Below are 25,612 nucleotides of genomic sequence, written 5' to 3' on the forward strand. Positions count from 1 at the left end.
AAGGCCAGCAAGAGCACTCGGAAGGTTCCCATGATGCTTCTTTTTGTAGAAAATTGCTTAACTTCTCAGAGCCCCCTTTTGCTTCGTATGAAAGTAGGGCATTATTATAATTATAAAATACCTAAGTGGTTTTTAGGTCCCTTCCAGCTCTAAAAAGTACGTAATTCAAAGCTGCTAAAAATAAATACTTTAAAAATTGACTGTGATATGTAAGCGTATGTATGTATACACATACATATGCACACACACACACACACACACACACACACACACACACACACGGTTTCGCTGTGAAAAGGAGAGGGACTACACAGTATTTTGTACCAGAATTTACAGTGCATCAGTATCAAAACGTTTTTGTTCCTGAAAAAAAGGTTTCAGGCTGGCGTCGGCCCTGCAGGTGGAGTTCTGCTGAGAAACCAGGTTTCAGCTACTCCCGTTTAGCCTCCAGGCGCTTCAGTTTGGATAGAGGGCAGTGTTTCGGAGGACCACACCACAGCTCAACTGGGGACCCAGCGGAATTTGTAACCCCCGTTGGCTGTCCGGATGGTGAAGGCATTGCCCTGGGGGAAAGCGAGGGTACGGATGGTGCTGTGGCTGCGGATGGAGGTGCTGAAGGAGCCGCCCTCCTCCAGCTCACTGTGGCTCAGGTTCAGCGCGCTCCGGCTGCAGTCTGTGCGCAGCCCCCGGAAGGCGCCGTGCAGGTTCCCAGGCCTGCCGTCCGTGCTCGGGGGCTCGGGCTGCAGACGGAGCCGCTTGGGATCGCGGCTCTGCAGCGCCTCATCGCAGCGCTCGGAAATCTCCCTCAGGATGGCGTCCACTTCCGCGCAATCCTGCCCCGCAGCGCTGAACAATTCCTCCAGGCTCCTTTTGGAAGTCGCCTTGAGCGGGATGGGCTCGGCTGCCCCCCCGAAATCCCGGGACTGTGTGATCATCAGCTTCTACAAAAAGATGGGGAGGAGCGCCGCCCTGGGGCCAGCCGGACTCGCCTCGTGCTGGGCGCTCAGAGGAGACCTGGGCGCACTTCGAACCGCGCGACTCGGCCGACTTAGGCAACGCCTCTAAGTGACTCAGCGAGTTCCCAGCCATCCTCTCCGTTCCCCGACCCCCGCCGGCTCCCAACACCGGGAGCTGGGTGGGAGGTGCACAGAACATTTCCGACTTCCTGCAGTGTTCTACACGAGCGCGCCCCACTTACATCCAGCACCGAGGCCAGGTGCCGTGTCCGACTGGCGAGTTCCTTCAGTTGCACGTTCCGCTCCTTCAGTGAGGCGATCTCCTCCTGTTTCTGGGTCAACGTAACGTGCAGCTGCAGGAGGAGACCCAAACATTCAGCGATAGGCTACCATGCTCGGTCTCGTCTGTACACTCTGCATAAATTGAAGCCAGATCCTAACGTCTAATTAGAAACTGGAGCCCAAGGACGTTTTCACTGGTGAGAATGATAATTTTATTTATTTATTTATTTATTTATTATTTATTTATTTATTTATTTTCACAGAGCACCTAAACAAAATGTTTCTCAGTTAATCCTCAGTGTAGCGGTGAGGAGTGCTGACTTGGGCAACAGGCAGATATAGAAGTTCAACCTTCCTATAAGTCAGTTTCCTTACCTGTAAAATGGGGCTGGTAAAAGTATCTAGCTCAATGGCTGTGAGTAATTCATGAGGAAAGTAACTTGGTAAGCACAATACCAGGCATATAGAAAGCCTTCAATAAATATTGGTGGCCCTATTAAAAATCTGGTGGGTAAGATTATTCCCACTTAGTGACGTTGTAAACTGACGTAGAGCCACTGGAGCAACAGCAGCTACGGAAACTCGTCCACTGGTTCTAACGTCCAAGGGGGCTCATTCCCACTCCTGCAACCCACCTCCTCCCGGAGCCCCATACCCTGCCCCCGCCCAAGGACTCCTGGACGCCAGCCCAGTGTCCCTACTTGGTTATTCTCCACGAGTGCGTCCCCCAACGCCCTCTGGTTCTGGTCGGCCACCTCCTTCCAGTACTGCTCTGGCGGGGGCACGTCGGGAGGGCGCAGCGGCGGTGACTGCAAGGCTTGTGGGGAGAGACAGGGACCAAACGGCAGTACGTCGCAAGGAGAGAAGGGGAAGTCTCCGCCCGCCAGGGGAGGCGACATCAAAGAGGATGAGTCTGATGAAGAGGAAGAGAGGGAGCTGGGTTTGCAGCCTCAGACTTGTGCCCAGCTAACTGCAGGGACAAAATATCACGCGGGTATAGGGTTTACGTGATTTTTCTTTATTAATAAAGCACCCCTCGCTCTGCAATCCCTACGATCCCCAGGCTCTTCCTGATATCCTGTACGTACACAGCAGGCGCTCAATAAATGCCTGTTGGGATGATGTGAACTGAATTTCCACGGTGGCCAGGGCAAACTTGCCTGAAGTCGCACAAATGCACTACTCTGCACACTCCTGTCACTCAGCGTCTTCCAGACCACGTCACAGCGTAGGGCTCTCTCTCCCAGAACTCACACGGGCAAACTGAGAAAGCGCTATAGATCCAGCGACTCATCTTCTCCATTAGGAAAAGGGCCAGACCCTTTGATGAGTTGCTGACGAGTCGTTGACAGGTACAGGGTTTACCATTTTCAGGACCACGAAATCCGAACCAGTCAGATTTGGGGGGCAGAGGACACCCCCGTCGTTATTGAACTGCAAAGAGATTGCACTTGCCTGCAATGAGATCATCCACGGTGTCTCTGAAATCCTGCAGATCGAAGTCCGCTGCCGTTTGCAGGGAGTGGTTCTGAAACAAACCAGAGGTACAAACTAGTTAATGTTGAGTCTGGCGGGTCTGGAACACTTCCTAGACCGACAGTTAACCTCCCGGGCTCGGTGGCAGGTCTGCACGCACTCGCGTTCGCAGAGGAAACTTGTACCTGAAAATCAAAGCCCTGCCCGAGACACGGAATCCAGCAGGCTTGCACTGCCATGGTGGGGCGAGGGACGCACGAAGCGGGGACCCGGTCGCAAGGGTCCTGCCGGGCGCTGAAACTGCGCGCTGCTGCGTCGCGCGTCGGTCCTTCGGCGCGCAGCGCAGCCGCCCCGCGCCCGGCCTCTGGCTGCCTGCACAGTCCGGCACCGCCTCATTGGCCGGTCACCAGCCAACCAGGCGCGTTGCTAGCGCGCCCGCAGACTTTCAGCCCCGACTTACCTCCCACAGGCCAAGGAGCCACAGCTCTAAGAGCTGGGAGCATGGCGTACGAACACACCGTCCTTCCTCCCAAGACCCGCCAGTGTGCGGAGGCATCCAAAGCAGTAACTCGAGTCCACATATCCCGCCAAGGCTCAGTCACAACTAAACCACCTCTCCCCACACAGAAAGAGAAAAGGTAGGCTAAGATATGAGGGACCAGGGATGCTATGGAAAGTGCTTCTGTTCAGCACGCAGCAGGAGTGGCCCCTCTTGCTCTTCTGTTTCTCAAAAAGTTGGAGTTGACTTTTCCGTTACGTGATGCATCTCCAGCATCTTGGACTGGACACTCTCCTGGGTTCCTGCAATGTGCCTGGGTGCGTGAGACGGAAGGAGACTGTAAAAGGCTGGTGACCAGGAAACTTCTTATTCCCTTAATTCGTGGACAGAGTTGACACAAATTTTTACATCAAGTCTCTCTGTTAATTCTCACACCAATGTAGGAAGTAGGCTGGACGCAGGACGTGACTCCTCCCACGATGGAGAAGCTGAAGCTCAGAGAAATCGCGTTGTTGAAAGCCACGCAGCTCTGAAATAGTGAAACTGGAGCTTCTGTCTCAGAATGCTGTTGCCTATTTCAGTCCTCTTTCCTCTATACCTCATTGCCTCTAGCTTTTATTTCTCTTTTAGGAAAGCCTGGCTTCCAATGAAGACAGTTCTGGGAAGGGGAAAGAAGCCTCTCAAGGAGCATGGTGTGAGGGGTGCATCCAGTATGGCCATCAGAAATATCTATTCTACTGATTCCACTATTATCAATTTTTTAATTCCTTTGGATTAATCATATTCTTCTCCCAAACACCCTTCTTTACTATTCAAATACTTCTGAGAAGAGGAACTTATTCTGACTCTAACTTCAAAGAATGTACAGGTATCAGTTTCCTTCACGGAGGAGAGCTTCAACCAGGGAGACCTCTAGCACCAGTTGAGAACTGAGTCTGTAAGGGGAAGGGAGCTTAGAAAGGAAAGACTGAGGGCCCCAGACAAATCCTGAAGCACAAGTTCTTCCCTGGTTGAAGGAGTCAGAAATGAGACATTTCCCAAGGGCTCAAAGATCTCCCTCTCAGTAGAGAAAAGCCCTTACCACGAGGAGACTAGAAGCCAACTCTCAGAGACAGCCACCTAGGAAATGGTTCCTCCTGTGCTATCCCAGGTCTTAGCCCATTCTGGACCTCAAACACTTCTAGAGCACTTCCTCTCTCTGTCCACTCTCCCCAACAGGAAGGAGAAATATAACCAGAGTGTGCACTGGCCAGGGGGTTCCCCCACAGAATCTTCCCCTAGGGATGTATCTCCTTCTGTACCAGTTCTGCCTTCCCACGGGAAAAATCCTGGACCTCTTGCTTGGGCCATCGGGCATGAGCTCTGTCCTTGAAACTGTGAATCCTATCTTCCCAATTAGGTAAAAACCTGGCATTTCTCCAACACAAACAGCAGCCAAAAACCAAAAACCAAACAAAACCAAAAAACAACGCAGAGCATGATGTCAAATTTAAGTTCTGTATACATAAGCAAAAATTCAGCAAGAGCCTGTTTGGTTTTATTGTTGTTGTTGCTTGGTTTGGTTTGGTTGGGCTTTTTTCTTGCAAAATAAACATGTTGGAGTAAGGGCGTGATGTAGCCCTCTGGGTCCGTTGAAAGATGCTCATGTATTGTCTTTTTTCATTTGAGCATCCAGACCCTAAAAGAACAGGAGAATGGCCTTTGCAGGGCTATTCCCACTCTTATGTGTTGCCTTCACAATCTCTGCTCTCAGTTGCCACCTACCCTGAGTCTCCCTAGGCTCTATCCCAATTCTAAGAGGCACTTAGAGAGGCCCTGGGAAGCTTTGCTCCACCACCCCAACCCCAGTTCTAGGAGGTGGTCATTTCCTCTGGAGAGTTCTGTACTTGGTCTGTTCCCGTGAAACCTCATATCCCCAGCACCTGCTGCCAGGACCCTGGAACTGGTACCCTTCCTGGAGGTTGCATCTAGCTATTCATATCCATTCATATGCATCGATGGATGCATTCATATCCATCGATGAGGCAGGCTTCTGGCCTCCCAGACACCAGTGCTGGGAGGTGCCATCATCTGGTTGGGGAGTCTCAGCCCTGGTAAGTGGTAGAAGTGGGATGCAAGTAAGAAAATAGGTTTTTGGGGGGAAATGCCTCTTTTCCCCATGGGAGTAAGTGACAGCAGCCTTTGCAGGGGGCGAAAAGGACTTTTATAAAGTGCCCAACTGCTGAAGGGCCATCTCTGTAGAGAGCAACATTTTCAGATTTCTTCGAGTCCTTTGTCACTCTTCCCACTTCCTCCAAATGTAAATTCTCTTCGTTTTTTCCAGTCTTGATCGAGAAGTTATTCTCCAATCTCCACACTCCTTAGTCATCCAGGGAATGAAAATGGTTAATGAATGGCCAGGAAAGGCATGTTGGGAGAACAGATAGGTGCCCAGAGAGCAACTTTGCTCCCATCTACCCACCTGGTCCCTCAGTGCGCAACCTCCAAGTTGCTTTATCGCAGCTCCAAGGAATAGATGGAGAGGGGAATGGGAGACCCGTCTGGCAGGGGAGCCCTCCAGATGAGCTTCCCTGTCCAGAGTTGGTCAAAACAGTTCTGAGAATGCGGCCACCGTTAACATACTAGGAGGGAGGAGGAAGTTCTAATCCTCGAGGCTTGGATTTCTGCAGGACATCTCCCCCCGCTAGCCAGATGTGCCTGCACTCCCAAAAGGATTACTCCACCACCCAAAAGGATTCTTTGAGGAAACTCGAGAACTGACTACCGAAACGAAGTTTGAGCTTCGACAGGAGAGGTACCTGTGAGGCAGCCGAATTACCACTAGGCGGCGCGTCGGACCCGAGTAACGAGGAGCAGTCAGCGAGGTCCTGCAGGTCTATGGTGGTGAGGGCTGCATGGGGAGAACCGGAGACACGCGCCGGGCGAACCCTAAGCCTCCCCGCAAGGGCTCGCCGCTGGCATCGCCGCCAGGACTCCGAAACCCCAGGGAGAAAAGCTCTTCTGGGCCCCGCGCGCTCCACCCACCTGGCGCGGGGAACCCGAGGGGTCGCGCAGGGACCACCAGTATCACCTGGCAGCGCAGCAGGCTCGGCGTCTGGAGGATCCTCGTACACCGACACCGGGTTGCTGCCGCTGCTACAGAGAAAGAGCTTCCGCGCAGGGGCGAACTAGCCGGGCACAGAAACGGCGAGCGCGGGTCAACCCTCACTGCCTGGAGCGTGAGGACCCTGCCCGGCTCCGTCCCGCGGCCCCACCTTCCTCTCCAGCTTCCCGGGCTTGCCGAACGGCCGGCCTCGCAGATCCAGCATCCTATTGGGACAAATGCTGTCGAAGGCCCGGCGACCCGCCGCGGTGCCCCCGCATGCCTGCATCCTGCCTCCTGCCCGCTTCAGGCCTGAAGCCCCGCGTCGACTGCTCGGAGGCGGCGGCCGAGCCGGGATGGCGACCCCACACCCAGCGCTCCCGAGGCTCTGAAGCCGGCCGGAAGTCGGGGAGGCGCGTGGCCGGGGTGGGGCTAAGGGGCGACTGTGTAGGTGCGGAGGGAAGGCGGGGTGGAGTAGGAGGACCGCCGCGCGGGAGGGGCGGCTCGCGCCTGAGCGCCAGTGGTGGCGCCTTCAGCCCCGGACAATCTGTGCGCGGGCGGAGGCGTTAAAACTCAACCTGGCAACGCGGCTTCCCCCGGGAGCCGCGAGCGCGGGGCCCGGGCCCGCGAGCGCTCTTTTGGCTAGTGTTGGCGCCGCAGCCTGCCGGCCACGCCATATAGGAAGGGAGAGGAGGGGAGGACAACCCCTACTGGTCCCTAACGCTGGGTACCGCCTTTCCGCGTACGGACAGCGGGAATATGGAAAAGTTAACGATTCTTACTTCATTTTCTTCCCACGCCAGCCACAAGGCACGGAACAAACTTGGAGTGTCAACTGCCAAAGTCAGACCCCGGCATTTGCCCCGCCATGTAGGATTTGCTAGGGATGTATTGTAGAAGTCCAGCAGGGACTCCCCAGAACAGCCCCAGATTACGGAAGTCCCCTCCCCCAAGGCTCGGGAGCCCTCCTGGTTTTGACATCCACTTGGTCTGATGCCTAGAGCCCCGCTCCGTACCCCTACCCCGCACTTTCTCAGGCAGCAGCACCTGAGCACAGCCTTTAAAAGAGAGGGTCACACATGTCCACAGTGGACAGCCCCAAATCCCCTAAAACCCGGTCTCTTCCCTGGAAGCCTCAGCTGCCGAGGCATTTGGTCACTCTCTGTACAACAGGCCTTGCTTGCTCAGCCGGAGTGTTGGCTCCTTTTCCCACGCCGGAAGCCTCTCCCAGGAAGGGGCATCTCTAGATCCTTGGGTGAGGGGTCTCTTTCAGGACCACTATTATATCCATACAGTTTGAACAATCATCTGAAATTGAAATCTTTGTGACGCCCTATTGGGCCCCTTAAATTGGTGTCTTACACCTCATAGGAGTAGTGAAAGATCCTCTTTTATTTGCACCTATTATCTGGATTAATAAACAAGATCCCCCTAACAGTGATGGAAAGCAATCCAATGATATAGTTAGAATAGACTTAGAGACTCTCTGAGCCATCTATAGATGCAGGAACCAGTGAGGTCAGCCAGCTAGAGTTGGTGTGGTGTCGCTGATGGTAAGGAAGAAGCTCTGGCTTTAGGGTGGGATCCCAGGCTCCACCAGATACCTGAACCCCAGTTCTTTTGGAAAAACATAACACTAACTTCAGAGGAGTTGCTGTGAAGATGAGATTGTTTATGTAATGCGACTGGTGCTTGGTGTGGATAAATTAATGTTGCTGTTTTGAGGCACCTTTTCAGCTGCACCACCAGCCTCCCACAGCCTCTTGCTGGCTGAGTAGCCAGCAAGGTTCCTGAGTAGCCTAGCCACTAGTCAGTCCATTCCCCATCCCTATCCTTAATGACTTCCCAGTCTGTAAAAGGAGCGGGGAAGCTCTTAGCTGAGTTTTGGGGAGATCTCTACACATGGCAATATCCCAAACAGGCCCATTTTCCATCAATGAGTTCCACACTGGAGTAGAAAAATATGGGCATTGTGCATTAAAATGTACAATAGATTGTGGTAACAGGAGCTGGAATAGCATGATTACATGATTCCTGGTCTGGATGATTCTGGAACCAAATCCCCCATATCAATCTTAGCTGAGTAAATGCTGGTGAAGACAACTCCCCCTAAAATCACTTTTGCAGAGGTACCCCATCCCCTAATAGCCAGGCTGAGAGCTCCAGATATTTTGGAACTTGGAACAAGTTATATGATTTTCCTCCTCCTTTTCACTATCACAGGCCAGCTTTTCCTCAGACAGCTCGGAGATCACCACTTCCCTCTCCCTGAGCCAAGGAAGAGAAAGTTCCTGGAGAGCTTAGCATATCAACATATCAGGAGAGAAGGGTTCGTAAGGCGGTCCTGTCTCTGGAGAGTACTTGGGTGCACAAGAAGTGCAAGGAAATTTCTCTAAGTATGTTTTGAGTTTGCTTTATTTGTGCCATTTGTCATACATTTAGATTTATTCTAAATGCAGTAGAACATGACTGAGTTTATTCCACCAAAACTTTATTTTTTCAACCATACAGAAAATTTGAAAAACACAGTACAATGAACAACAGTAGCATTAACATTTTCCTGTATTTGCTTTATCTCTATTTTTACACCAGGTTTTTTTTTTCTGTGTAACTCCTCCCCCACACCCCATCATTGTGCAGGCTGCCACCAGCCTTTTTTTTTTTTTTTGGCTGCGTTGGGTCTTTGTTGCTGCCCGCAGGCTTTTCTCTAGTTGCCACAAGCGGGGGATATTCTTCGTTGGTGCCCGGGCTTCTCATTGGGTGGCTTCTCTTGTTGCAGAGCACGGGCTCTAGGCTAGTGGGCTCTAGGCACGTGGACTTCAGTAGTTGTGGCTCGTGGGTTCTAGAGCTCAGGCTCAGTAGTTGTGGCACACGGGCTTAGTTGCTCCGCAGCATGTGGGATCTTCCCGGACCAGGGCTCGAACCCGTGTCCCCTGCACTGGCAGGCGGATTCTTAACCACTACACCACCAGGGAAGCCCCTAGCCTTCTTGAAGACTTGCTATGTGCCAGGCAGGACCTGTGCTGAGGGGTTTGTAGAGAACATCTCATTAAATCCATATCTCAACACTACCAGGTAAATGCCACTGTTACTCTCATTTTTACAGGAAAGACTTAAGCATAGATATGTGACTTGCTTAAGGTCACACAGCAAACTGACTCGAGTCCAAGTGTTTAAGCACTACTTTATACTACCTTATAGCAATCTCATTTAAGCTTCATAATAGCCCTGCTATCAGTTGGTGATTGGGCTCAGAGAGGTTAATTTGCTGGAGGTTACAGATTGAGGGTCTAGAGCAGATTCACAACAGTGAGAATGAAGATGATGGGACAGCTGTGGAGTCACAGAACTCCAGCAAGCCTCTGTCACATTTCTCAACTGACTTTTCCCATCTGTAAAACGACTCCTGTAACATGACTAGAGGCAAGGACTGTACTGGCTCTCCAAATATATTCTCCAAAGTCCCTATTAAATGGAGGGCACTAAACAGATCACTTGTCCCACACTTACCTTGGGAAGAGAGGTTTGTTTTTTGAGCATTTACAGAAACCTGTAAGTGGAGGAAATTGAGCATGTGGCAAAGGGTGGAACTCTGGACTCAGACCACCTGCCTTCAAATCCTGGCTGCTCCACTGTTGTTTAACCTCTCTGCGGCCCAGTGTCCTTCTCTGAAAAATGGGATAATAGACTCTGCCTCGTAGAACTGTTGAAGGATTGAAACAATGCTGAACACTGTGCCTGGTACATGTAAGCACTCAATGATAGCCATGATTACTATTGCACCATTGTTACCATGGGCTCACACATAGTAGGTGTAAGACGAGAGAACTGTTCAACCATGTGATTGCAGGATAAATGGACTCAATTTGCAATGGCCATAACTGCCTGCAAAGCCTTCATTTTCCCACATCTGGCAGTTATCAGGGTAACTCTTGGTTGCCCTAGCTAGTGGGACTGTGCAGTCCCCAAAGCTTCTCAGCCTGGAATCTTCTGCACCGGCAGTGTGCCCCCTGGTCCCACTAGACAACATGGACTGCTGTGGGTTCTTTTCAGCCTCGCACCCCACCTCACCCTTTGAACCTCTAGGAGTGAGCAGTCCTCAGCCTCCTAACAAGGTCACCTGTTACAGGCTAACAAGTGACCCTGACTCGCCTTGTAACTGGAACCTCGGTCTACAGGAACCTCTCCAGAACTGGTGTTCCCAAACAGAGATGCCTGGGGGAAGGGAGGAACCCTCCATGGTTCCTGACTGCCTCTATTCTCAGATTGCCTTCACCTTCCCTCTTGGTGGACACTCGCATTGGTAGTATTCAGACAAACCACCACAGACAGCCTGTTTATTGGGGAAAGACTCGTCTCTTCTCTCGTGCGCTGTTAGCAAAATAAATAAACAATGAAACCCTACAATCGTACACTATTTACAACCTGCAGTATGACCTGGTGACCAAGTGGGAGGCCTGAACCCCTCTTTGTGGGCCAATACTGCACTCTTTCAAAGCAATGGGAGAGGTCCAGCAGCCAGGCCAGGGGATCAAAGGAGACCAAGGGTCTATTTCATTTCAAGCTCAGGGACAGGCTGCACTTCTTGCAGATCTGGAGGGGCAGCATGTGAGTCAGGGACGTTCTGTTTATAGCCACCAGTAGCTGCAGCTTGCCCAGGCAGTCGTGCAGCGCCGCCTCAGGGTGCCCGCCCAGGCGCAAGTCCATCGGGTGAGGGAGCTGCAGCATACGGTCTGCCAGCGCCAGGCAACAGATGGCCAGCAGGGAGGGGGTGTAGCTGGTGAAAGCGTAGTCAGCCAGGCTCAGCTCCGCCACCCCACGCGCCAGGGCTTGCGCTTCCAGGGCTTCGGAGACCTCTGCGTGCCCAGCCTCCACGCGTGCGTGCGTGAAATGCTCCAGGAAGAAGCTGATGGTCGGCGCGCCCAGGCTGAAATGCAGTTTGTGCAGCACGATGCACTCGAGGTTGCAGAGCTGCTGCCGGGAGAAGGCGCCGCAGCACAAGGCCAGGAGCTGCTTCACGCGCGGCGGGTGCACCTCCACCTGTAACACAGGGGCGCCCATCCCTCGCTGCGCAGCATCCAGGGCCGGAGGCCCACCCAGTCTCACACCTGGGAGAAAACCAGGACTTCCCCCATCCCTTTCAGCGAGATATTTGGGGCTTCGCCTCTCCATACTTCCACCGTAATCATCTGGGGTGTACTTCCAGCGCAACGCTGAAAACAGGTTTGAGAAATTTTGAAGATTTTTTTTTCTCAGAGACTCGAATAGAGGGGCTACAGAGAGCTGTTGACACGCGGCCTATTTCTTTGGGGGCTGGGTGAAAGGATTGTTCGTTTTGGGGGGAATTCTGTAGTTAAGGCTGTGGGGTGTGGAAGTTTGCAAAATGAGTTCAGGGAACCCAGCACTCAACCGTGTGCGCTGAAGAGCCGGGCGGCCAGAGAGCGGCCGGGAGTCTGGCTGCCCCCCAGACCCTGCGTGCAGGTACCTGTTTGCAAGCGATGAGCAGGGACGTGACCCCGAGCAGCTGGAAGCAGTCTGCAGCCACAGGCGTGGTGATAAGGAAGCGGTCCAGAGTGTTCACCGTCAGGCACAGAGACTCGAAGGAGAGGCCGAACTGGCGGTGCACGGGGATTAGCCAGCTGAGCAGCTTACAGCGGGATTCCGCCGTTACCTGCCGGAGGGAGGAGGGAGGCAGGAAACAGAGGAAAAACCTAAAGGCGCTGGAAACGGAAAAAGGTGGGCAGCGCTGCTGCGGAAAGAGCACAGGCAGGGCTAGGAGCCAAGACGCCGGGATTCGTGCCTGGCGCCGTGCCGAGCGCGGATACACGTTATCTCGCGTAATACTCTCAGCAATCAGTGGGGGCAGGGAGGTCACCACTTTGCAAATGAAGAAACAAGTTTAGGATCTTGAAGTAACTTGCCGGGGGTCGGTAGGAGTCTGGACTCGAACCTAGAAACTGTCTTAACTAATCTGCATTCTACCGTGTCCCTGCTAAACAGTTTGGAGACTTCGGGCAGGTCACTTAAGCCGTCCAGGCCCCGCTTTTCTCCATCTGTAAAATAAGGCTGGTGGCCCGGCCCTCCAAAGCCCTTTCCCGCTCTGACCGGGGGCAGAAGCCGGGCTGGCGAGGGCCGGGGCGCCGTGGAGGGCAGACAGAGCAGAAAAGGAGAGAGCCCGGGAGAGGAAGAGGAGCGGCGGTGGAGAGCTGGCTCTAACAGCGCCTCACTTGTGGCTGCCGCGCCAATGACTCCCGCGGGTGGTAGTGGCTTTCCCGCGCCTTGCGGAAGGCGTAGCAGCTCTGACCGTAGTCGCGGAAGGTCTGTAGATCTAGCTGCACCAGCTGCTGGGCAGGACCGGGTAGGGGGCTGCAGCCTCGCGCCGCGGGGCTGTCTGCGCCATCCGAGCCGGAGCTGGGGGACTCGAACAAGTCGCAGACCCCAGAGTCTCCGGGTAGCAGGCACGGGTTCAGCGGCTGCAGCGGCTGCTTCCTCCGGAGGTGTGGGCGCCTACTCTTCTTCACCGGGGCACGGAGGTTCTGGTCGTCCCGCCTCCCAGCCCGGGCGGCGGGGCTCACGGGGCTGGTGGGGCAGGGGGACACCATGATGAAGCCAGGTGGCTGTTCTACGACTCCCCGGCTGCGGTAGGGGTGGGCACGCGTGCGCGAGAGTGCGGAAGAGGCCAGGCCTGACCTCTTATGGGTCAGTACTTATGGGCGGCGAGCCCATAAGTACTCTGCCTGCAGGTTCCCTCAGCCACACCCCCGGCTTCTCACTGGCTGAGCCCAGAGCGGCACGAGAACCGCGCTTTCCCGGCTAAAGACCCGCTCCCGAGCGTGCTGTTGGCACGCTCAGCCGCCCGGGTCTGCAAGGGGGAGGAGGAGCTACAGCGCGCAGGGCGCACTCGCGTTGCGCGGCCCGCTCCGTGTGCATCCCTTGTTGCCCGGGCAACTGAGCTCGGGTTGCGGCAGGAGCTGAGCGCGCGCGGCGTGAGGTAGCGGTGGGGTGGGGCGGCAGCTAGGCCAGGTGGACGCCGGATCCATTTTGTAAAGGTCCGCTTCCGAGCTCCAAACGAAGGCTTCAACTAGAATTCTGTCAGCACAGACGTTTTCTTCAGTGACCCATGCAAACAATAATTATAATTCAGTTGCGTTTGTGATTTTCGTCTAAGGCAGGATCTGAGGAGCCAGTATCCCTCCTTCCGCCGGGCTGGGGAGCACAGCCTCCGCAGGTTCCTCGATGCTGCTGAGTATCTAGGGGCCAGTCCAGCCAGCCAGCCGGTATTCGTGCTCCAAACAGAAGGCTGCCCGAGGAACCTCCAACAGCAGGTCTGCAGTCCTGTGATATTTTCTCCGCACTTTCCCCCCAAACCAAGTAAGCTGCAGCAGTTTAAGAACTTATCATTGTTGGAGGGTTTCATTTCTAGCTTTATTAAATTGCTCACCGCCTGCTATGTTCTAGGTCGTTAGCTTCTGACCCCCTGCCGCGCGCGGCGCAATCTTTCTCGGTTATTCCCTGCTTCCTGTTTCCGCTGCTTCAAAGTGGAAGTTTCCTTTGAGGAAGCTTCCTTCAGAAGCCTACGGAAGTAGAGCTGGAGGCGGGGGCGGTGAGAGAGACTGGACTAAACGTGGCAGTTTCCTGTTCTAGATGAAGCGGCAGTCCTTCTCCGGCCTGAGTGAATCTCCCTCGGGCTCAGACCCTTTAGAAGGCGCTCAAGTAGCATCTAGTCAGCCTTACAGGCATCTCCCAGTGGCAGAAAGCGCACATACCCTCCGGCTGATGAATTTTGCAGAGGTGCTCGAAGAGGTGAGTTACTAGGTGCTGTTTGGCGAGCAGGTTCAGCCATTTTTCATTCCAGAAGAAAGCTGACAAATATATGTAATCAAAACGTAAATCCTTGTCCCCAGAAATTTAGCGGAGTGTGGGGTGGTGTCTCCTAGAGATTCAGGTTAAAGAGAAGGGTCAGATTTCGGGTTCCAGTCAGTGTTACTCCTATTTTCCTGTAATTCTGAGCAAGGTCTTTAGTCTTCAGACCTAAATAATGTCATTTATAACATGAGAGATTAGCTAAGACTTACCTGTATTTCAAAATACAGAAGCCAGGCCTCCCTGTCCCCTCTCAGGCAATTGTTGGGGAACTTTTATAGGAGGAGCAATTAAATCTGTGGAGCGGAGTCAGGTATCAGACTTCTTTGAGAGGGTGTCTAGGTGAGGAGGAAGGACCTAAGAATTCTGATTCTTTAAATTGGCCCAGATGGCCATGTGCTATTGTGGGAAGAGTGCACAGTCAACTCCTCGGGTTAAAATGGTCGCTCTCTTTGATTGGTCATCTTGGGCAAGCTGCTTACCTTCTCTGAGCCTCTGTTTCCACACCTATTTTTTTTTAACATCTTTATTTGAGTATAACTTTTACAATAGTGTGTTAGTTTCTCCTTTACAACAAAGTGAATCAGTTATACATATACATATGTTCCCATAACTCTTCCCTCTTGTGTCACCCTCCCTCCCACCCTCCCTATCCCACCTCTCTAGGTTCCACACCTATGCCTTAAGAGTCAAGTGAAATAGGTGTGAAAACTCAAAGTCCTTTTTTGAATATAAAATAGTGGGGTCACCTTAAAATTGTCATTGGGGAGTTGATATTATCACACTGGAGATATTCTGAAAAGCAGTACCATCATTTTATCCACCTGTGGACAAGAGGTTAGTGGTACCTTGTTGAAAAGGCTTTGTCCTCCCAGAGAGTTTGCCTGCTGTTAGAGTTAACTCTTAATAGGGGGTGCCTGAGATTTGGCCTGATGGCTCTACTCCTCAGTACTTGTGGAATGCCTGCCATGCCAGGTCTAAAACAGTTAGCAAGGCTACCTGGGCCCTGCCCTTGCGGAGCTATCATTGTAGTGGGGGAAACAAAACCACTTGTCATACTTTTTAAATTACTGAAGTGTGGTAAGGGTTATGATGGAGGATCTCCCAGGTGTGGGATTGACAGATGAAATAACAGAACTCCAGTTAAATTCAAAAGTCAGAGAAATAAGTGTTTAGTATCTCAAATATTGCATAGTACCTATTTATACTAAACACTCATTCGTTGTTTATCTGAAATCCAAATATTGCATGGGGCATACTTATGCTAGACGAGTATTTATTGTTTATCTGACATTCATATTTAACTGGACCTCCTAACCTCTGGCAGTCCTACCTGGGGCCGTGGGAGCCCATATTAGAAACGACTGGCCTGGACTGGAAAGGCTTCCCAAAGCAAGTGGTTGTTAAGCGAAGTTAGAAGGATGGGGGTGGAAAGAAGATAAGAGGGAGATTTGGCCGCAGGTATTTAAAATAGAGAAACAGGATGTGGGAAGGTCTGGAAACATGATTCTTGGGATATTCTAGGGCCTATCTGATGCAGAATGGCTGGAACACAGAGTTGGGGGGAAGGGAGGAGAAGAAACAGGGGAGATAACAGATAGTAGCTAATATATAAAACTTCTTATGTGCCAGGGATTGTGTTGTGCTTATTATATGTATATATTATACACACTTTATCTTCACAACTCTATGGGATGGATTCGATTATTAGCCCCATTTTACAGAGAAGAAAAACTGAGGCATAGACAGGAAAAGTAATTTGCCCAAGGTCATGCAGATGGTAAATGGCAGAACTGGATTCACATGGAGACAGCCTAGCTCTTTGCTCCATAATCACCATGCTCTACTCCTTCAATAGAAAGATCGTGCAATTCCTTGTAGGCTACATTAAAGGTTTAGACTTTACCTGAAGCGACTGAAGATGCTTGACCAAGGGAGAAACACGATCTGTCTTTTGTTTTAAAAAAATTACTCTGGGGGCTTCCCTAGTGGCGCAGTGGTTAAGAATCTGCCTGCCAATGCAGGGGACACGGGTTCGAGCCCTGGTCTGGGAAGATCCCACATGCCGCGGAGCAACTAAGCCCGTGCGCCACAACTACTGAGCCTGTGCTCTAGAGCCCGCGAGCCACAACTACTGAGCCTGCGAGCCACAACTATGGAATCCCGCATGCCTAGAGCCCGTGTTCTGCAACAAGAGAAGCCACCACAATGAGAAGCCCGCGCACCACAATGAAGAGTAGCCCCCACTCACCGCAACTAGAGAAAGCCTGCGCACAGCAACAAAGACCCAACACAGCCAAAAATAAAAATAAAATAAATTTATATTTTAAAAAATTTCTCTGATATGTGGAAATGGACTGGAGGAAAAGAAACTGGAGGCCTTTAGGTACAGTATTTGTGGTTCAAGCTAAGGGCATTTTATTTTCCCTATGAAGGGTCTTTAAAATTAATTTCTGTTTTTTAATCTTTCTGGGACCAGAGCCCAATGTACCTTAAAGGCACTAGGCAAACCTAAAATACTTTAAAAATGTAAAACCTAATTAAACCCAGGCTGCTGTGATGAAAGCTGCTTAGCCACGATTTGACACTGCTTATTTTCAGGTGTTGTTTATGAAATCTGCAAGTGAGTATTAATATAATGGAACCAACCTTGTCTTTTTATTTTTCCAGTTTAGCACTTTAGCTTCTGTCAAAGCCCCTACCCTCATGCTGCCCCATGTCTAGGATTGGGGGACTGCAGTAGGAAGATCGCATTTCCTGACAGTACCTTGTTTCAGCAAACAAAGCAAGTGGGTTGCTACTTAGATAAGGACATCTTTGTTGGTACCTCACATGATCTTTAAACTAGGTTTTGATTTCACTAAAAATACTTGCTTAAGACTCTATTTTCTATTAATGTATTTAAGTGCCCAAATTGAGAAATATTTAAGGTACTTGAAATCAGACAAGTTTTGCTGGTATTTAGTAAACAAAGGGCAGGAATTTTCAGTACATTTTAAAAAGCCAGACATTCTACTTACACGTCTAAATGTCCACAGGCATCCACACCTGGGGAAAAGGCCGTCTCTTTGTTACCTGCCTTCCTGGTGCTTTGCCAATTACCAGTTCATTAAGGGTTCAGTACACGTGCTCAAGTGCATTGCTTCTCCCTTAATGCATACGTGTACTTTTTCTCCCAACTCACATCCACCTGTGGCAATCTGCCTGGCACAGGTGGTAGCATGTAATGGTTAAGAGCTTTGGCTCTGGAGTCAAACTCCTTGGGTTTTAAGCCTGGGTATGCAGTGCACAAGCTCCGTAAACATGGGCAAGTTACTCAACCTTTTTATTCCTCAGTTTCCCCAGGTGTTAAAAAAAAATGAGGTAGTAAGAGTATCCCATAAAATTGTTGTGCGGATTAGATAAGGCATATAATGTGCCCGCATAGTACTCAATATGAGTTACGTGCTGCTATAATTATTGAGTTTTTCCAGCGGAGGTATGTGGGTTATTTTGCCATCCAGGGTGGCTGAGGAAAATAATACCTGTCATCCAGTTTGTAGATATGTATAATATATGTATTACATATATATAATATCTCATATGTATCTGACTTATACGTTGATATATGTTTATAGCTGTAAGGAGCAAGGAGGCTGCTATTCATACTACAGTTCCACTGGACTTCATTTGAGATCTGAGACGGGTCTTTGGAGTGTTGAACTAAAGATGTAGCCCTCCAAATAAGCATTACCTGGGCTAACATTTAAGAAATTTTACTGGGCTTCCCTGGTGGCGCAGTGGTTGGGAGTCCGCCTGCCGATGCGGGGGGCGCGGGTTCGTGCCCCGGTCTGGGAGGATCCCGCGTGCCGTGGAGTGGCTGGGCCCGTGAGCCATGGCCGCTGGGCCTGCTCGTCCGGAGCCTGTGCTCCGCGGTGGGAGAGGCCACAACAGTGAGAGGCCCGCCTAGCACCAAAAAAAAAAAAAAAAAAAAGAAATTTTACTTCTGTAAAGTGTATGTCTTTTTGCCACATTCAGATGCTGAATTCCAGCTATGAGAAGGAAGATGTAATATTGTTTGGGAGGTCTCCAGCAGTAGCCTGTCCTTCCAGGGCCTAGATCAGAAGAACTAAAAAAGCAGTAAGCACAGTAGCATAATTATGCTTGAGGCCAACCCAGGCCCCAGCTCTCTTGAAATCTAGGAGACTAAGTGACTTGCTTCAGTGAGCCTTCAAAGCATTTACTCAAACTGATACTCACTCTGCTGTTTTCCTTTTAGATGGTGGGGTTGCCCATGTAGACTCGGGTATCAGGAGGGAACAGCCCTTCTAGCACTGTGGATATAACATTTAGGGTGTTGACGTTTACTTATGAAACAGTCAAGATATTGTTTTACTATCAGACTTGTTTTAGGAATGTATTTTGTAGCTTTATTGAGTTACTACCAGTGTATAGAGAGCAGAGTCTTACCTGAAGACTGAGGTCATTCCTGGTGTTGTTTGCTTGGAGGAGAGGTGTGCCTTCCCCAAAAGAAACCACAATAAGGGGGGAATTTTTGGTAATCTGCAAGAAGGAAATGTTTCTCTCTTGTGCTTGTCCCCCCAGGTAGTGAGATATCTAAGGAGATTTACTCATGATGGTAGATGTTAAAGTGGCATGCCTCAGATTTTGTGATATTCTCAGAATGGGTAATTATGACAAAAAACCAAGAGACTATAAAACAAAAGATTAATAAATGTGATTATGTAAAAGTAAAAAAAAATATTTTTACAGGGAAGGATGTATTTTCAGTCAAAACTGGAAAAATACTTGTAACTTATGTCACAGACGAGCCTAATTTTCTTTTTTCATGTTTTACCTGTGTTAGCTGTTTCTTTCCTTTTCTCTTAAGCCCAATTTTCTTAAAATCTAAAGAGCTTCTATAAAATCAGTAAGAAAGAGTGGCAATCTAATAGAAAAATGAGAAAATGTTTGAATAGACAGTCCACAGGAAAATGTGTCTCATATGAAAATATGCTCAAATTCACTCATAATAAGAAAAAAATGCAAATTAAAACTATCATGAGGTATTATTTTGCACTTAATCTGATTGATAAAAGTCCAAACCTTTGATAAGAGGATATAGGGAAATAGGGCCTCAATATATTGTTGGCGAGAGTGTAAATTGGTACAACCATTTTGGAAGACAATTTGGCAAGATCTGTAAACATTTATAAGAGGATACTTATTGCAGTATCCTTGTTAAAAGCAAAATATTGATTGTCTTCAATAAGGGACATCTAAAAAACAGAATATTTTGTAGCCATTAAAAAGAATGATGAAGAAGCAACATGGATGCAACTAGAGATTATCATACTAAGTGAAGTAAGTCAGAAAAAGAAAGACAAATATCATATGATATCACTTATATGTGGAATTTAAAATATGACCCAAATGAACGTATCTATGAAACAGAAACAGAATCACAGACATAGAGAACAGACTGGTGGTTGCCAAGGGGGAGGGTATTGGTGGAGGGATGGAGAATGGGAGGTTGGTGTTAGCATATGTAAGCTTTTATATATAAAATGGCTAAACAACAAGGTCCTACTGTATAGCACAGAGAACTATGTTCAGTATCCTATGATAAACCATAATGGAAAAGAATTTTTGAAAAGAATATATATATGTATCACTGAATCACTTTGCTGTACAGCAGAAATTAACACAACATTGTAAATCAACTATAGTTCAGTTTAAAAGAAAGAATGAGGAAGATGTTTATGGACTGATATAGAAGATTTTCAAAATAGAGTGTTAAATAAAACAAGGAGAGGGAGAGGGACTCTTTACTGTATACCTTCATCTAACTTCTGAATTTTGAACTATGCATACGTGTTATCTGTTTTTAAATGTCATTTTTCATATGCAGATGAGCTGAAAGTTAGAAAGCAGGGCCCCTAGGAGAGGCCTGAAAAGTGGCAATAGCTCTCATGTGGACATTAGAAAAGAGTGGGTAGAATAAAACAGGGCCTGGGTACTCTGGGAGCAAAGTTGTATTGCTTCATGTGTGAGACTTTTGTTTTGGAACTTGGTTCATATCAGGGAACAGAACTGACATCCCTGCCCTCATGGAGCATATATAGGGTGGTGGTACAGGGAGAAACAAGCCATATAGGGACTGGGGCATTGAGAGTGCTGGCACGCTGGTTGCAGGATTAAATAAGTTGGTCAGATAAAGCTCACTGGGAAGTTTTGAGCAGAGACCTCTAGGAAGTGGGGGAGTTGGCCAGGTGGGCATCTGGGGGAAAAGCATCCTAGCCAGATAAAATAGCCAGTACAAAGGCCCTGAGGCACAAGCAAACCTAGAGTGAGGAGGAACAGTGAGGAGCCCAGTGTAAGAAGTTGGAGTGAGGGGATTAGCAGGTGAAGTAAAAAAGGTAATAGAGGCACATCTTGTAGGACCCTGTTATTGCCAGCATTCGCTGAGTTCTTATGCTTTGTTAGGCTGCACTTTTATTTGTTGTAGCATTTAATCATTACCTGAACCATATGAGCTAGATACAGTTATTATCCCCATTTTACAGATGAGAGAGAGACTCTTTACAGAAGTTAAGGAGCTTGCTTGAAGATTCACAGCTAGTAAGTGGAATACCAGGCCTTAAACCCGAGTCTGTGGTTCTAGCGTGGACCTTTATCCTGATGCTGTTCTGTGTTTATTAAGTGCTAAGGGAGAACTAAGGGAAGGCTTTGAGTGCACCCTTGGGCCACTGCGTTGAAGGAGGACAAAGCTGAAGGGATAGAGCCCCCAGAAGAAGGAGGAGCCCACATGGTCAGAGCTAGTTGCACTTTCTCATGATAAACCTTGGAGGCTCTGCAGTCTGGTTTAGCAGGCCAGCCAGAATTGTGTTGCCCAAGAATGTGCCTAGAGGTTCAAGCTGAGCTAGAATTGAGAGCTTGGGAAAGGAAGCAAGGCTTTGAGGCCAAAGGAAGTGTGAAGCCATTTGGAGTGTGATAAGCACAGACTGTGTCTAATTTCTGTGACTCAGCCACCTCTTAGGAGGTGATCATGTAATGAAGTGACAGTTCACTTAGCATCTTAGAGAAAGCATGGGTACTGAAAAGATGAGTTTAAATTGTCTGGAGAAGGAATTCCCTGACAGTCCAGTAGTTAGGACTCCTTGCTTTCACTGCCGAAGGCCTGGGTTCAACCCCTCATCAGGGAACTAAGATACTGCAAGCCGCGGCATGGCCAGTAATTAATAAATAAATAAATACATAAATTAATTGTCTGGAGAGTATAAGTTCTGCTATCTAGTGGCCTTGCTAGGAGTAGGAGGTCTCAGAAAGCAGGCTGACCCTCTGAGGAGTGAGGGAAGTTGGTGCCTTTGTTCTTTAGCCGAGACTTATTGCCTGTTAAAAAGTGCAGCTTTCTCCCCACCTTCCATTCCTGGTGCAAACAGCGTTTCACATGAAGCAGCAGATCAAAGACAATCACTAAAGGAAGCTTTTACTTTTTTATTTTATTTTTTTAAATATTTATTTATTTATTTGGCTCTACCGGGTCTTAGTTGCAGCATGCGGGATCCTTGTTGTGGCATGTGGGATCTTTAGTTGCAGCATGTGGGATCTTTAGTTGTGGCATGTGGGATCTAATTCCCTGACCAGGGATCAAACCCCAGCCCCCTGCATTGGGAGCGTGGAGTCTTAGCCACTGGACCACCAGGGAAGTCCCTAAAAGAAGCTTTTAAAGAGTTGTCTTGTTACTTGAATACAACTGTACCTGAACACTGTAGTTGTCTGTCTCTGCTCCTCCACAATCATTTTTTAATGACTACCTACTAAGTGCTGGGCATTGCTCTAGATCTGCAGCAGTGGTAAGACACACAAGGTCATATAGAGGGAGGAGAGGGGAGGTTGAAAGTAAAACAATAAAATATAAATGATACCAGGCCATGGTAAGTTCTCTGCAGAGATTTTAAAGCATGCTGGCCTAGAGTGTGAATGGGTGGCCACATTAAACTGGATGGTCAGGAATGCCTCTTTGAAGAGAGTTTTCACTTCATGTGTTGCTAAAGTCAGGATATCAGTCTTTTTCTTTTAATGTTGTGCAAATCCAGTCCCTAAGTGAGGTTTCTCATAATGTTGCTTAAATTGCTATGCCATTGTTTGGCAGCAGTGTTTTCTTGGGGAGAGGTGGAGGTCCTACAAATGTTTAGATAATGATATTTAAATCCTCCTAGAGTAGTTATGTTGAGGTGAACTGCAAAGGAGTGAGAGTGTGAAGTAGACTTACTGTATACAATGGATTTTTCCCAACCAAGTGCAAGATAAAGCTAGTACATCTCTGTGTTTATTATTGTTGTTATTTTAAATGATGAAGGTCTAGCTTGCAGAAGGGTCTTCTTCTGCCCAGTGGGGCGTCCTATGTTAACATAATGTCAGGCTTCTCTGTTAAATAGGGGCAGATCTATCATATCTTTTCTTTCTCTACCACATAGAAAACAAAGAAGGCAGCAATTAGTATCTTCAGTCCATAGTAAAACAACCCCCTGTCCCAAACATAAAGCAAAGCTGGTCCTATTGAAAAACAACAAAGGGGAAGGCTGAAGGGCACAATATGTAATGCGCCTACTTGGATGTCAAATCACAGGGTGCAGATCAAAACAGAGCAGCTGGTGAGGGATGCCTAGTCATATGTTTCTTAGAATTTATGAGAAAAGGCACCAAGGGCCTGCAGTTAACAAAGGCACTCAGCATGGAACAGGTTAGGCTGCCCTATTGGGAGGCACCAGCCAGTCTCCGAGTGTGTTCAACTATGCGGACTTGAAATGAATGGATGGAGTGGTTGGATTTTCTCCCCATGTGGCAAGTCTGGGTGTTAAAGTTATATCCTTCAGGAACAATGTTTCCTAGTACTTTTGGAGAGACTGACAAACTTTCATTTTTCTTCAGCATTATAACCTGCATTTCTGTATGTTGATTATGTCTGCTCTTTCTGCATTGGCTTGGAGGTATACGTGTGTGAACCATTTGTGGAGAATCTGTTTTTTGTTCCAGACATTGTGCTCGCCTGTATTTTATGTTGTAACATCAATTTGAAATTCAAAGACCAATCGGAGGTTGTCTTTTTGATGATATTCACAATACAAGTTTAACATAGAAATATGGAAACTGTAAGTAACCAAAGTAACATGTTTAGAGAATGCAGCTGACTTATTTTGGAGATGTACAATCACTCTGAAATATCCAGGCATTCCAGGAAGAGCAGTGACGGTAGCATGCACCCCTTCCTCCAATATGGCAATCAGATACTCACCAGAACACTTTTCAGTTTATCTACCAGTGTTCATTCAGTGTCTGCCCTCAGCCTGGCCTCGTGCTTTTTCATTAATAACATTTGTTGTATATTCCTGAAGAGAAAAGTAATGTCTGTTTATTGCAATAAAATTAGAAAAATCTCATAATGAATAGAGAATTTAACAGTTACAGTTTTATAACAGAAAACACTCACATTTCAGTATGTATCTTTCAGTTACCTGTGTGTATATATCCAAACACGTACATGCAATACATACATATATATGTTTTTGTATATACTTTTTATTAACAAAATTAAGCTCTTCATATGTATAGTTTGGTATCCTAGTGTATTCGTTGCCCTAACAACTAAATCTAATCTCAATGGCTTAACAGAACGAAGGTTAGTTTCTTGTTTTTAGCACAGTCCTTGCAGGTCAGGCAGCTCTCCTGGTCAGCTTTCCTCTAACAGCGAGTTGGAGATAGATTGATCAGAGCTGCTTCTGGTTTGCAAATCACCATCTTTGGAGCTCTGTGCTTCCAGCCCTGTGTTTAGGAGAGTGAGCTTGGCAAATTTGCCGTGGTTCTTTACTGCCTAAGACTAGAATGTGATTCATCATTTTTGCTCACATTTCCATTGATGAGAAATCCAATCACATGATCTCTGCATAACCCAAGGGAGGCTGGGCTGTAGTCTCCTCGTAAGCTCAGAAAGAGGAAAGAGTCCAGCCAACATACCACACTGTCTCTGTCCCATCTGCTTTATCTCATTTAACATTGTATCATGGCATATTCCCCAAATCATTAAATATTCATCAAGATCATGATTTTTAATAGCCTCAGTTTCCCATCAAATGCATATGCCATTCTTTACTTAAGTATTCCAGGAAGTTTTGTGTACAGTGACATACAACCCTCACTCCAAAGTGATTTCCTGAAGCCAACTAATCTAAGGTTTTGGACACTTAGTTTTTTGGCATTTATTTTGAAATGTTAGGATACTAATGTTAAAGATGCAAAGGAAAAATTTCTCTCTACATTAGCACAAACTTTTATGGCCCAAAACCATAAACAGAAGGGCAAAACTATCTCCTATATCCTCAAATGCCCCATCTTTTCTATAAATAGAGTGTTTCCCTGCACCCTCCCATTTCTCGCTACTATTGTCTCTCTTCATTCACACCTTTTTATTTTCTTCTTTCCTAGGCGGATTCCCCGCCCCCCCCAAACCAACTAATCTGAAGTTTACACTGCTTAGTTTTTCCCCTTTTGCGCTATATTTCAGCTCCCTCCTCAACCCCTCTCTCAACACTCTCCCTCCTCCAGAGGCGATGGGCTTGCCAGCCAGTGTTACCACTCCCCTTAGGCCTTTGTCCATAGGCAGCTGTCCCCAGCCTTTTTGGCACTGGTTTTGTGGAAGACAGGTTTTCCACGGACAGGGTGGGAGGGTGAGGTGTGGGGGCAGGGAATGGCTCAGGCGGTAATGCCAGCGATGGGGAGGGTTGGGGACCCCTGTCCATAGGGACTTAGGATGAATAGAGATAATGTTAAACCAGCTGAGAAAGAGAAGGGGCTTGTGTAACCAAGCAGAATAGGACTTGCTTATTAATAGCTCTCAGCAGACTGTGGTTTGAGATAAATTAATAATTCAATTTTACAACTAAATGTGAGGTGTGTGTGTGTGTGTCTCCACCAGTCTCTAAATTCTGTCTTCTAAGTAGAAATGAAGTAGTAATAAAGATAGCTGCACTGTGACCTTTTGGAAGGGTATAGGTCATTTGTTTTAGAATACTTTATCTCAAAATGACTGTAAGCCAAAATCAATATAGCTTTTGGATTTATCAAAATGGCTTAGTAAAAGGTGTCAACTGAAAAAAATGCACGAGCCAAAAGGTGAGAATTATGTTTTATTCAGGGATGTTACAGAGGACTGAAGCCCAGAAACAGCCTCTCAGATAGCTCCAACAGTTCCAATGAGGTACAGGAAGAGCCAGATATATATATATAGGAGTTTTTGCTTCAAAGAAAAACATGTAGTCTAACATCAAAAGATGACTGCTAATCACAAAAAAAAAACCAGACTTCTCAAGTTAATGATTTTAGTGTGCTTTTCTTTGTATGGGAAGATGCAAGAGTCTGGGCTCATTGAAAGTATTCCTTTGATATGCATCTTAACTTCTAGGTCCCTATCCCGTT

At 48.2% G+C, this 25,612-nt stretch overlaps 2 protein-coding genes and 1 long non-coding RNA gene across 4 annotated transcripts in view; 1 reads left to right on the forward strand and 2 right to left on the reverse strand.

Moving 5' to 3' along the window:
- Positions 1-232: 232 nt before the first annotated feature.
- Positions 233-6,635, reverse strand: MCIDAS (multiciliate differentiation and DNA synthesis associated cell cycle protein). Its single transcript, XM_059061135.2, has 7 exons — positions 6,468-6,635; positions 6,284-6,380; positions 6,012-6,103; positions 2,694-2,766; positions 1,940-2,151; positions 1,199-1,309; positions 233-941 (listed from the first exon to the last, which is right to left on the reverse strand). The coding sequence occupies exons 1-7, from the start codon at positions 6,582-6,584 to the stop codon at positions 501-503; spliced, it is 1,143 nt and encodes a 380-aa protein (XP_058917118.1). The 5' UTR covers positions 6,585-6,635; the 3' UTR covers positions 233-500.
- A 4,002-nt stretch (positions 6,636-10,637) lies between these two features.
- CCNO (cyclin O) lies at positions 10,638-12,990 on the reverse strand. The gene is made up of 3 exons (XM_059061136.2): positions 12,523-12,990; positions 11,781-11,966; positions 10,638-11,335 (listed from the first exon to the last, which is right to left on the reverse strand). The coding sequence occupies exons 1-3, from the start codon at positions 12,895-12,897 to the stop codon at positions 10,850-10,852; spliced, it is 1,047 nt and encodes a 348-aa protein (XP_058917119.1). The 5' UTR covers positions 12,898-12,990; the 3' UTR covers positions 10,638-10,849.
- The window catches only part of LOC136793997 (uncharacterized), a 36,560-nt gene continuing 22,091 nt past the window's right edge, over positions 11,144-25,612 (forward strand). Inside the window, exons 1-3 of one of the 2 annotated variants that reach the window (XR_010840137.1) lie at positions 11,144-11,518; positions 13,464-13,620; positions 13,940-14,098. This is a non-coding gene — a long non-coding RNA (uncharacterized lncRNA). Of the gene's footprint in view, positions 11,519-13,463; positions 13,667-13,939; positions 14,099-25,612 lie in introns of both variants that reach the window. The other variant, XR_010840136.1, reaches the window with a different exon arrangement.

The sequence above is a fragment of the Kogia breviceps genome, chromosome 4, assembly GCF_026419965.1.
Source record: "Kogia breviceps isolate mKogBre1 chromosome 4, mKogBre1 haplotype 1, whole genome shotgun sequence".
NCBI lineage: Eukaryota > Metazoa > Chordata > Mammalia > Artiodactyla > Physeteridae > Kogia > Kogia breviceps.